General features: G+C 43.3%; 1 protein-coding gene across 1 annotated transcript in view; it reads left to right on the top strand.

Moving 5' to 3' along the window:
- The window catches only part of CHN1 (chimerin 1), a 64,335-nt gene that overhangs the window by 34,270 nt on the left and 17,781 nt on the right, over window positions 1–12,284 (top strand). The window contains exon 5 of the mRNA XM_042040458.1: window positions 410–487. Within this exon, the coding sequence (XP_041896392.1) occupies window positions 410–487 (78 nt within the window). The remainder of the gene's footprint in view (window positions 1–409; window positions 488–12,284) is intronic.

The raw sequence follows: 12,284 nt of genomic DNA, 5'->3' as shown, positions 1-12,284 counted from the left end.
CGACGGCCCGCCCGCGCCCGGCTGTGTCACACTCAGGCTGGCGGGGGCGGGGGCTGCCCTGCCGCGGCCCGCCGGCCGCCTGCCGGCAGCGCCGAGCCCCGCGCCCCGCCGAGCCCGTGCCCTCCATGGCCGCGCCGCCCGCCCCAGCAGCCTAGGCTGCGGCATGGTCCGCGCCGCCCCGCCAGCCTGAGTGTGACACAGCCGGGCGCGGGCGGGCCGTCGCCTCCACGGCAGCATGCCGGCCAGGGAGCCCTGGGCAGCGCACCGAGGCGGCGGCAGCGCGGGGCACCGCGCCGGGCACGAGGGCCGGCAGCGCGATCTGCTGCTCGCAGCCTTGGGCATGAAACTGGGCGCTCGCAAGGCGTCTGTGACAATCTGGCAACCTCTTAAACTCTTTGCTTATTCGCAGTTGACGTCGCTCGTCCGAAGAGCAACTCTGAAGGAAAATGAACATGTTCCAAAATACGAGAAGGTTCATAATTTCAAGGTAAGGCGTTTTCCTACCTGTTTTCGTTTTTCGATGCAGGGACTTTATCTCGTGTTTTGAAATGGGTCAGGTATTGCAAGGAAATGATATGTATGCAGATTGTGACTTTCTAGGAACTTAAAAGCTGCAAGTAAACCTGATTGCCGGTTGCATCAATTAGGCGCGTTAGAACATACGGCAGAACTGGGATTTTGTTGTTGGCTGCTTGTGTGCACACATTTGTTTTGATAATATTTGCCATATGTAGGCTATCTCTTATTTAGAATCGGTTTGTACTGAGATGCTAAAAGTGAGAAAAACAGGTAAAGTTTTCTTTCAACTCAAATGAATGTAGTCCAGTTTCACTATTAATGCCAAAAAATGTCTTAGATCTATAGTTAGAATATTAAATTGATCTTATCTCAGTTTGTCGCTGGCAAATAGCTTTGGAGGTACGAAGTGTGTTCTGCTGCATCTGGATTGAGCAGATGGTCTGCATTTCCCTTAGTTCCTGGCTTTTCTCCTGTGTCAATGAATTGAGTGTGTTGAAACCGGCATGGCTTATACCATGGGACTGTTGGACATGCTGGCATCGGCAGCTACCTTGTGTTTTAATAAAATTTACTGTGTCTTCTGTGTAGGTTCTAATTATTAATTGCTTTAAATAACCAGTATTCTTTGGTAAGAGAGATACATGTCAATACAACATATTCGTGTTTTGTAATAAGTGTCCACTAAGGACTCAGTCATGTAACCTTTTGGCGGTCAAAACATTTGATGATAGGCAGTCTGAATTTTTATTTCTTTTAAGAGAAGGGGAGATTGTTAATATAATATGGGCATCTGATAATATAAACATCTGCTAAATGTCTCCTATTTTCAGGTTTGATTTCTATCACACACACACACACATGTTGGAATGTGGGAATGTCCATATGCATGCCCATACATTAATTTACCTGTCCTCCATCTGATTTTATTTAAACCACTTTCTGGCTTTTGAGTGCAGATAATCACCAAAAGCGGAAACGTTATGTGACCAGGATGTTTTGTTTCATCTGAGTTTTTCCATAAAGCACGAATTTGAAAACCATGTAGAAAATGGTTTGTAAGAAGTGTTTCATATGAATGCTTGGCATAACATAATTGTGCTGGCTGTCAGTTCAATGCAGAGCATTTTTTCACAGGCTTCTGAGGTGTCCTAAATATCTGCAACGTCTTGCAATTTTCATTTGTTCCTTAGAGTTTGAAGATAATTCCTGCAGATGCCAGCAGATCATGATTTTCCATGTACTACAGTGTATGTAGGATAATAAGTATTTAATTTTGCACATCTGTGTTCCCTAGTTGCTTTTCTTTAACAGCCTGAAACACATCTGTTTTGAAAATAATCCGATAACCTGATTTTCATTCATTTGGGTTTGTTTATATCTTTTTCTTCCATAAACTGTTTATGGAAAGCTTAGGAGCTGTGAATTTTCCAGTCTTTTCCAAAAACAGACTGTGTGTCTGCTCCAAGGTCATAGCCATGGCCCAGACTTTCCACATGGATTGTTTTCTTTATAATAGTTGTACTGTAGTTCCTTTATACATACTGTTGCCAGAAAAATATACCTTGAGAAGTAACTCTATTCTCAAGTCACTGTGAAAGGCGACCCCGGCCCAGATAATTTTTGCTATAAAAAACTAGCAGGGGACAAACCCCTTACAGGGCATGCTTCTACCAACCTTCCCACTGAAGGAATGCTGCTGGCATTCATAAACTCTAAATGTGGCCACTCTCCCATCAGAATAAAAAGCAAAAACATAAGCTCTTAGTAATTTCTGTGTTATGGCTTTAAAATGGTGGCCATCATTAGCTCGTGTGCTTCTCTCCTTTATAATTTCTTTGCATCTGTCAAATTTTTTTCCTCACATGTATAGATGTCATAATTTAAAATGTCTGCACGAGTCTCCCAGGTTGCCTGCCAAGTAGCAAATCTGTCACCCATGCGGAGAGGAAGGGAATGTCAGGTCCAGAGTCTTCAACCTAGACTTTTGAGACAAAACAAGAAAAAACAACTTAGAAATTAAATAAATTTATCCAGTTCAGCTAATCAGCAGTGACTGCTGTCCCCAGAGGCTCCACAGCAAACAGGAGGGTGTCCGCTGCTTTGTACCTCTGTGGCTAATCTGCTTTTTGTGCTGCAGGCACAAGGCACCAGATAGGGACCCCTAACCCTCTCCCAGCTGCTTCTTGGATCAGTCACATCACTGCTCACAGAAATGAAGGGGTCTCAAAAATCCTTTTATACTGGAAATGCTGCAGCATCATAGCAGAGAGGGGAGAAATGGAGAATTGCAAATTCACAACAAGCAGCAATGTTTTCTTGGAGAAGGGAAGGTGTCAGCAGCAGCCACTCCAGAGGCAGGCTGGGGTTAGCAAACATCCCAGAGACTTGACTCCAGGCTAGGGGACCTCAGTTCTCCCTCCCCCCTGCACCTCCTGTCTCTGTGGGATGGGTAGGTGGGGACACAGGTGCCGTTTGAACCCTCAGACTGTTGCCTGCAGCAAAGCTCAGGTAGAGGAATGCGGTGGCAGAGGAGCAGCGTAGTGCATCGTCATTACAGGAGTGCAGTGCCATGGGGACGAGTGAACATGAAAGCTGCTTTTAAATCATCAAGAGGTCTCCTGAATAAATCCGTTAACCTATGTTTTGCTCCAAGGGTTGTTTGAAAGAAGAATGTAAAGACAGTTTTACTAGGAGTGCTGACATGGCAGGGGTTTTGAGGGGATTTAATCTTACTTAAATCTCCTGGAATGTGAGTTGTCTCCTGCCTGAAGGGAACAGGCTGTGTAGCCAGGGTGACAGGGAGCTCTGCAAGCAGAGCTGGTCGGTAATGATCTCCAACTCTGTAATGTTCTCCTGGTTGGGAAAGTCTGGTCTCTCATGAGCACATGTCAAATGCAAATATAGAGTGCCTGAATTCTCTTAAATTAATCTCCATAAGTAAAGAAAGGGGTGATTATTTATAAATGTTAGTTCTGACTGAGTTTTAAATGCATGTCCTTCAGGATGAAAGCTAGGTATGAAAAGTATTTTAAGTATATTTTTGCCTTTTCTAATTTATAAAAAAAAAATTAATATTTCTGTGTTCTTCTCTATAAATCTAATACAAAAGATCCATTTTCTAGTAATTCAAATATATCAGACAAAAGAGACTTACATTGTTTGATACAGCATTTTATTTAGCTCTAATTGAATAATGGAATTTGAAGGAGAGTGTGACTTGATTGGGTCTATCTTTTTGCATATTTGGATTACTTTTGCTTTCCCTCTGTTTACTGTGCTTTTTTGAAATCCAGCACACTGAATGAGATCTCTTGTAAAATGAATCATTAGACCAAATCAGGACAGTCACTTCACCATCCTCAAAGTTTCAGCCCCACCTTTTCTCACAGAAAGGCTTTTTCTTTCTTTCCATTCGCTTACCCATTATGGGGAATAAATCCCACAGTCTCCCACAAACGTATCTATATGGACAGGGGGGTGTGTGTGTGTGTGTGTGATGGATATCAAGCTCATTCTTCCACTCAGTGTAGATGAGCAAGAGCATCTTCTATTTGGAAGGTCTGGGAGACCTGTGCTCTTTGAAGTGCTGACAAGGAGCATAGCTGAAGCCAGTGGTGTTATTTTCTTAGGAAAAGAACTTAATCATAGGGGAAAGTTCTGTAACAGAAGAGCTACAAAGTTCAGTAACTTCATAGAAGTGGACAGAATAGGTTCATACCTAGTCATTCCCATAAATTTATTCTACCCCTGGACCCTACTAATAAGAATGCTTTTTACTGTCCCTTACAATTCTCGTAGTTGTTTATATTGTCCCCAAAAGGCAATTAACTGTGATAAATTAAAATAAAATTTCTTACCCAGCTGATATTTAATCTGTTCAATAAGTTTAAGGGTAGGAAGCAGCTGGGCACCTCCTGGGCAGGCAGATGAAGGAGGAGCTTGAGGAAATAGAGGAACCACAAATCTGAGGTGAAAAGGGGCCTGTGGCAAGGTGCCATGTGGATTGAAAATGAGAGGAGGACCAGGAGAAGCTCTGGGTTAGGAGGTGTAGTGGGCTCTAGGCCAAAAGAGTTAGACAGCAGGGTAATCCAAGTTGGGTTTAAGGTTTTCTCCATCTTCCCTCTCTAGTGAGGCAGTTTATTGGGGTGGTGAACACAAAGGATTCCCCTTGCTCGGTCTTCTGCATTTTCCCATTCTTCATCTCCTCGTCTCTCCACTTCTGTCTACATCCCATAGTTTTTGCTGATAAAAAAGATACATCTAATGAGGTACTTTCTGCCGTGAGTCCACCCTATTTGACATGGAATATCTTCTGCATCTCCTCACCACCTGGTGCTGTGCTTTTGGACTTGGGCACTGACCTCACTCCTTTGCCTGCTGTCTGCATGGGGCTGGGGAAAGAGATAAAACTATGCTTGAAAAATGTTCATGGTAAGGAGGGCAGTTTTGGAAGAGGAGCTGGGATTTATGGGGTGATATCTTAGAAGGAAGAGGAAGGTGAAAATCTGAGATTAACAGCAAGAAATCTCCTGGGTAGTGACATTTGTTAGTCAGAGCAATCACCTTCTCATCACTTGGCAAATTTAAAATAAGCCTGGACAAAACACCTTAAAGGTCTTCACTCCCCTCCAGCTTTTCTGACTCATGGGCCCTGGGGCAGTTTTAGCTCCCTTGGTTGGTTACAGGTATTCCTTCGGACATCTCTGGCTCCTGATGACCTGAGCCAACAGAACACCCTGCAGGTGTTCTCTTACTGCCAGTAGTCCAAGGCACAAACCCACTCTTCTGCCTAGATTAGTGCCATGGTGCTTCACTGAAGCAAGAAGGTGTCTGTGCCTGTCTGGGCTGGACTGAAACCTGTGCTTCCATGCATTATTTTCCCCAGGATATTGTCTTGTTTCTTTCTTGAGCTTCACAAAATAGATCTATCTCCAGAAGACTTTTTTTTGCTATCTCTCTGTGCAGTGCATGGTACTGTCACGCTGTTTCCTAGTCACTGTCTTACTAGTGCTGCCGGCACAGTCAATTAATTTTAATAAATAACAGTTTAATAAATAGCAGCTTGCTAAATGAGTCAACATTCACAGCATAATTCCCTTTCAAGCCAACACTTCTTCCAGAGAGATGTTTTTCCACGGTTGCTTAAACTAAGTCAGCCAAGATGATGATGAGCCTTGTTTGTTGAGATTCCTCATCTCTCTCCTCAACTGAAGCAGTATCCTGGCTTTGTCTTTGAGGATGACCCACTTGAAAGGCCACATGGGGAGCTCCAGAGGAGACAGCATGCTTTGTCCAGAAGTAACTGGAGGTAGAACATAACCTTAAATATGCACAAGGAGTGAAGGCTCAGGTGAGGACCAGTCCCTGCTGGAAAGACTTTGCTAGTATAGACAGACTCAAGCATCACCTTAATGGAGACACTGCTGATTTTAACAAGAGTTACTCTGGCAGTGAAACTTTTACCACATCTTAGACACAAATAAACCCACCTGGCCCTGGCACAGGCCCAAATTTTACTGGAGTAATTGCATCTGTGCTGGGTGCTTTGCTAGTGTAAAAAAATCATAGCAAATTACTTCCATGCCACATGTTATTCTAACAAGAGCTGCTCAGTAGAGCCATGCCTAAACACTGGGAAACTGGGAGATGGAAAATGCAGAAGTGCTGCAAAAAGACCAGAAACTATAACAAACTCTTACTATATTAAGCAGAGCCATTTTTCTGACTTCTGACAGGAACTCATTTCTATTTCTGATGTTCTAAAAACTGGGGCAGATGTCAATTTGGGGTAAATTGATCTAGTTCCACTGAAAAGAGGATGCTGGATTTTTTATTGGGAGCAGAACTGGCACTGGACTTATTTTCAAAATATCTTTAATTGAGCTACTGCAGTAATATGAATATTCAGAGAGAGAGCTGGGTGCCTCTAGTATAGTCCCTGGGGAGAGTCAGTTTGTGTTCCCACAGATAAGAAAACCTCAGGAAATTTGATGTTTCTATTAGACTCCTAGGACTTGAGGGGAAAAAATTTGTTGAAAGGCAGGGAAAATACCTGGAGAACATACCTGGAAAAAAACTTCCACAAAACTTCTGAGGAGACTTCATCAGCTCTATGTTCTTCCTTCTGAAACTTACATTGTAAGACAGTTCAATCCAGAAAAGCTTTTAGCCACGGATGGATTTTAGTCTCCTAAGTATTTATTTAATGTTACTTGCATTTTTTTTACTTTTTTGAGGAAAGCCAGGGCTTTTCCAAAGCGGATTGCAAATAGCACAATATTACTTAAATGTTTCTGGTTTCCTAGTGCTAGTCCCTGAATTCAGGCTTTGCCACTGTTAAAAAAATAAGAAAGGGAGAGAAAGCCTTTTTTCAAAATCCTTAATCTATTTAGTCTGTAATTTCTTCCCACCACACCAACAGTTTTATTAGTCCCCATGTGTGGATCCTGTGAGTTTGCCTTGTGTGCAGCCCAAAGCCAGACCAGCTCGTTTCTGTGATAAGGCTAGGAAGCGCTCTTCTGGGGAGGACTGGGACTTTGCCTCTAGAAATTTGTAGTGCATGTTATGCTCTCTCATCATCAACAGCTTTTCCTCCAAATTAGCCTTAGTATCTTGACAAAAGCATTTATTTGGGAATCTCTCAGGGGTTTGTATTCTATTTACATCATTACATATAGCGCATAAAGTACATATGTATATACAATTTTAATTCTATGGATTTTATTCAATTTTCACCTCTAGTTTCAGAATTTTCTGTATGGAGGCACGTATCAAGTAAGTTGGACCTGGAATAAAATGCAAAATGTTCCCGTTTCCAGATGTCAGTTTAAAGAAAATCTGCTGTTCCATCCTGAAAGAAAGGTGGCCATTTTCACTCAATTTACAAGCAAAAAAGCCAACAACCTGCAATTTTCATTTTCTGCCTTGGCTCTTGTAGAGCACAGACTAACCTCAATTTCCAGTTGTTCCCATCTCTGGTGACACAGTCAGTGCAAACCAGAGAGTAAACAGGATCTGACAGCGCTTCTGGCTCCAAGTGGGTGAGGACATGGAGGGAGGTTGTCCTGCTCCACATTCTCCGTGCCCCCACCGGCGATAGCGATGCTATTTATACTCCACGCTCTGGGCAAGGCAGCGCTCTGACAGCATCTCTCCAGAGCTGCTGCACAGTCATTGGGGAGGTCCCAGGCTGGCTCCCCATGGTTAACACCCCAGCTGGGCTAGGCAGAGCCAGCTCTATTTCTGGAGAAGGTCTGTTCCACTGGCCTCAGTTACGTTCATTTCTGTTACACCTTCACATGAAAGCAGTTATCTTGCAGATACTGCTCTGCCGTGTGGGTTGTCGTGGCAGTCTCTTTGCTTCTCAGATTACTTGTCAGCAGCAATATTTTCCTCACAGGAGAATTGTTGTGTGCTGGAATATTCAGAGTGCTTTGAGACCCTTGTTTTAGAGGCACTATCTAATCATCATAATATATACAGGGATAAATTGAAGCATTGCCCAAACTGATGGTTGAGTTTCTCACTCGTATCTCTTGTCTACTCTTCACATCCAGGCAGTCTGTCTGGACCAGGGATGGATGAAAAGGACATGCCTATTGGATGCTAGCATGGGTGCGCTCAGTGCCTGATAAAATCAACTGTGACAGGGAAAACAGACGTTAATAATACGGGCTGAGTTCATCGTTTGATTGAGATTTACAGTGTCTCCCGTATTCAATTAAAAGCTTGGTAAAGTCCCAACAGGCAGAATTCCGCCAATGGAATTGCAAATCAGCTAGGACCACTGAGCTGCCAGTCTCCATCCAGCAGTGTCTCATCATCCTTGGGAATTTGTTTGAAGAACAGTATAGCCAGCAGACCTGAACCTTTGGAGCACCATGTGGTGCCAATGCTGGGGGTGTGCCATGTGTTCAGTCCCTGGCAGACTTGGTCTCCTCTCTGAGTACCAACAAGACTTCTGCCTGAAGTGTTGGGCTCTGGTAACCCAAGAGTATAGATGAACAGTATTTTTTTCCTTTTTCAAGGTCATGTATCCCATCCCACAACAGATGGTAATGCCTGGATTTTCCAAACCCCATTACTCTGACCAGCAGTTTGGTGTGGAGGGCTGTGGAAGAGGTGCTCTGTAGGGAGCGGGGTCTGATGGAACAAGCATTCACTGAGACTGTTGAAGCAGCCTCTCAATAAAGGAAGCCTTTTTTGGATACTGTCCCAAACCACTTCTGGTTTATGTGCTTGGTGTTGGTTTTCTCTAACCATAGTTTTTCAAATCCAGTTCTGTCTTCTTCCTGTCAGTGGCTTCACTAAAGCTCTGCTGATCCACCATCTTCCCTCATATCACATTTGCACAGCACTTCACTGATATTTTCTCATTCTCTTCCTCCCTGCCTTGACAAGTGATAAAATCTAAGCCTCCCAGTTAAGAATACAAATTATCTGCTGGCTCATTCCTGGTCTTCAGGTAGCAATCAAGGGTAGCTGAATAACTGCCTCGGAAAAACCAAAAGCATAAAAAATAAGTGGAGTTACAAGATGCACGGGTAACTAACTTCAACAGTGACCTTTATAGAGCCTGAGAAATAATGGGGAGAGATCTGCTTGAGGAGTTCACAGCTTGTGGTATAATCTGCTGTCAGAGCCACTGGGTCATTTTTTACTTGGTTCTCCTAAAAATTTGTCTTTTCTAAAAAAATTTTAATTAAATGCAAAACAAAAACAAGTGAAATTTTCTAACACTCAGAGTGGTTAATCACAAGAATTAAGTTTTTTTTCCTTGTGTATAAGAAAATGCCTTTCAAGCCTGAGCAAAAAACTGTTCTCCTACGTAGATCACAGTAGTTAAATGTTTATTATACTTTGTTGATAGTGCAGGAGAGTTCAAAATAGAAATGCCTAGGGTGTAAACCTAACATGAGGCTCTCCTCTTACTTCAGACTTGCAGGACAGCTTAGATTAATAGTATTTTATATAGTTTCTGAAGCTATTGTCCTTGAAAATTATCTAGACTTTTCTCTTAAAATTATTTTTTTCTCCCGGAATTTTACAAATTACAATTAAAACGAGTTTAATTTCTTCTCCCACTTACTCATTTTCCAGACTATTTTAAAAAATTACTCCCATTTGGAAAGAGAGAGAAGAAGATTTTTGGGTGGGAGTGAGAATGGAAGGATTGGGAGATATAAAACCACAGTTGGCAATCCTGCTCTCTCACATTTTATAAGACAGTAAAATCTGCATATGGCAGATGCTCTTTTTACAAGGGGAAAGAAACCCCTTGTAATTTAAGTCAGGATCTCTGGGACTCTGCTGGGTGTGTTTTTAGAAATTTTTCTGGAAAGCTTCTTTTCAGTTTTGAAAACAAAAAGTTGCTTGGCAGATTTTTAGAATGGGGAATTAAATATAAAAATCAGAATGCTGTATTAAACAGTGTCATGTAATAAATGCAGTATTGTTTGCAGGTGCTGGCCCTTGAAGTATCAAAGGGATGCTAAGGTGTTTCTTTTTAGCTGCCAGACCCCACCCTCCAGGATGAACTAGGATTAGAGGCTGTTCTGGCCTACCTCAGAAGACCAATTTTTCAGTATTTTCTGGCATCTTTTACTGTGTCTGATTTAATTCCCAGAGAGGGTGTGTACTTAGACCAGTGCAGGGTTAGGTGTCCAGTTCCACTCCACGGCAGCGGGAAGATTGATGCTCTGGCACTACTGAGCTCTGGGAAAAGACAGCACTGCTCAGAAACCCCTCAGAAACAGAGGCTTCAGAGCTGATCTTGTGGGGTTAAATACAGCAGGACTGGAAGGACATGATGACCTTTGGGCCTCCTGATTAATACTGCCAGAGACCCTCCCCGTTGCATCTCATATAAAGGATGAAGCAAGGCAGAGCATCATGGGACACAGAAAAACCTACGCTCACCTTTTAATCTGTTTTGAGTTTGCAATCAGAATAATGGATAAGGAATAGTAATTTGGATGAGGCAGCATAAAGCATAGCGGGCTCTGGGTAAATCTAACTGATGATATGGAAAGGCATTTCAGTATTTGGAGGAAGCCTGGCTGCATGGGATGAGACAACAGTGCCAGTGCTGCTGAGACAGTGATTCTGAAGGACAAACTCAATCCTGGGCTTGTGAAAGGTGACCAGTACATGCAGTGTTGGCAGGGAGGAAGAGAGTCCACCTTGTCCTTGTCATTTTTAGGTTGATGATGAGTCATGTATTCTGAGGGGCAAGCTGAGAGCCAGGGTGATGTCAGGGGAACTGGCTGTGGTAGAATCCAGGTTAATCATAGTTACCACATGTAAGAGAAACTGAGCTCCTAAAAAAAGTTCATAATATTAAAAATGGAGGCAAAAGGTTGGAGTGGCAGATTTGGGATGTGATAGACCCTGCAGAACAGTTTCTAGGGAGACTCAGGAGGAGACGAAAATATTCAGACCATGGTGGGGAGCAAGATCCCAAGAAGGAAAGATGTTCACTGCTAAAGCAGCCAGTTAGAGATTGGACATCTGAGGTTTAGTGTGTATCAGCATTGGGGACAGCTCTGGAGAAGCTAAGTTGGGTCTCCAGCACCTAAGGACAGCATTAGAAATGCTTCAGCAAATACCACATTTGGTGATTTGATGTTTGATGAATTGAAATCAACATCTACAGAGACACAAGGTAGGATAGTATAATTCTTTTTATTTAGAAAGAACTAATAATGTGTCAGCATTTTAAGGAACAAAACAAAATTCCCCCTCCTTTTCAATCAGAGATACTAAAAACAAAACAACTTACAAAACTGAAAAGTATTTTGAAAAGAAATTCTTTATTGTCCAGACTTCTGAAATCTCATTTTTTGTTTCAATTTTCGTCAAGAGAATTTTTTGAGAAGTATTTTAAAGAAGTATGTTTTGGGGGGAATTTGACCCCCCCTAAAAAAAAAAAAGATGACTGAAATGATGCCTTCCTTTTTCCCTGAAGAAGTTCTGTTAGTCCTGCGGGCATTAAAGCATAGTGCTTTGCTTGAGGATATTAGAATGTTCTTATTCTGGGAAGGGAGCACTGCCAAAAACTTGGATAAAAACCACCGGGCTGAGGAAGAAAGCCAAAAGGATGTGGGTAGTGCAGGTGGGTAATGGAACAAATGGTGTGAAAAATCTCTTTGTGGTGAGAGGAAAAAAGAAAATGGAGAGTACAGGTGCTGACAGCCTTGTCATCGTTTGCTTTGTGGAAGTCAGCCAGAGCTGCAGGGAGAAGAGGCCTCGTGGAGCACATCTCACCTTCCAAAGGCGTGTGGGATGGGTGGGGATGCTGGGGGCAGGCAGGGCTGGGGCAGGCAGCCTGTGCTCACAGGCAGTCAGGGGTCTCCCTTAGCACAGATGTGCATGTGAATTACTTGGTGAGTTCAAGAGTAACTTTCCAGAGTGTCTCAGCAATCTGTCTCACTGCTGCTCTGATGGTACCACAAGCCCAGGAGGTTGCAGACCTTTGTTTAGCCAGAACAACTGTGGTCTGAATTTCAGGGTGCTGCTCTGGGTTGCCACTTGTGGGGGTCAGTGTCAGCTGAATCCAGCTGCCTCTTACATCAGTGGCATGGGGGACACTTGCCACCTCAGTCAGGCCACTTTGCCTTTCAGTGTTCATAGCCAGAGCTCTGTGCAGATGTCAGGAGCACACATTTCCACCGGCTCCTCCTCTCTTCTGCTCAGCACTGATCCGACCGGGTGCTGCACACGCGTGAGCTTACTGCCTGCTCCCACACCCGCTCAGCACCTCTGAG

The sequence above is a fragment of the Corvus kubaryi genome, unplaced genomic scaffold (genome assembly GCF_017639235.1).
Source record: "Corvus kubaryi isolate FWS band 111438036 unplaced genomic scaffold, C.kubaryi_AGA036_p1.0 37396, whole genome shotgun sequence".
Classification (NCBI taxonomy): domain Eukaryota; kingdom Metazoa; phylum Chordata; class Aves; order Passeriformes; family Corvidae; genus Corvus; species Corvus kubaryi.
The sequence above is the reverse complement of the archived record's forward strand: the minus strand, read 5'-3'. Positions and strand labels throughout refer to the sequence as shown.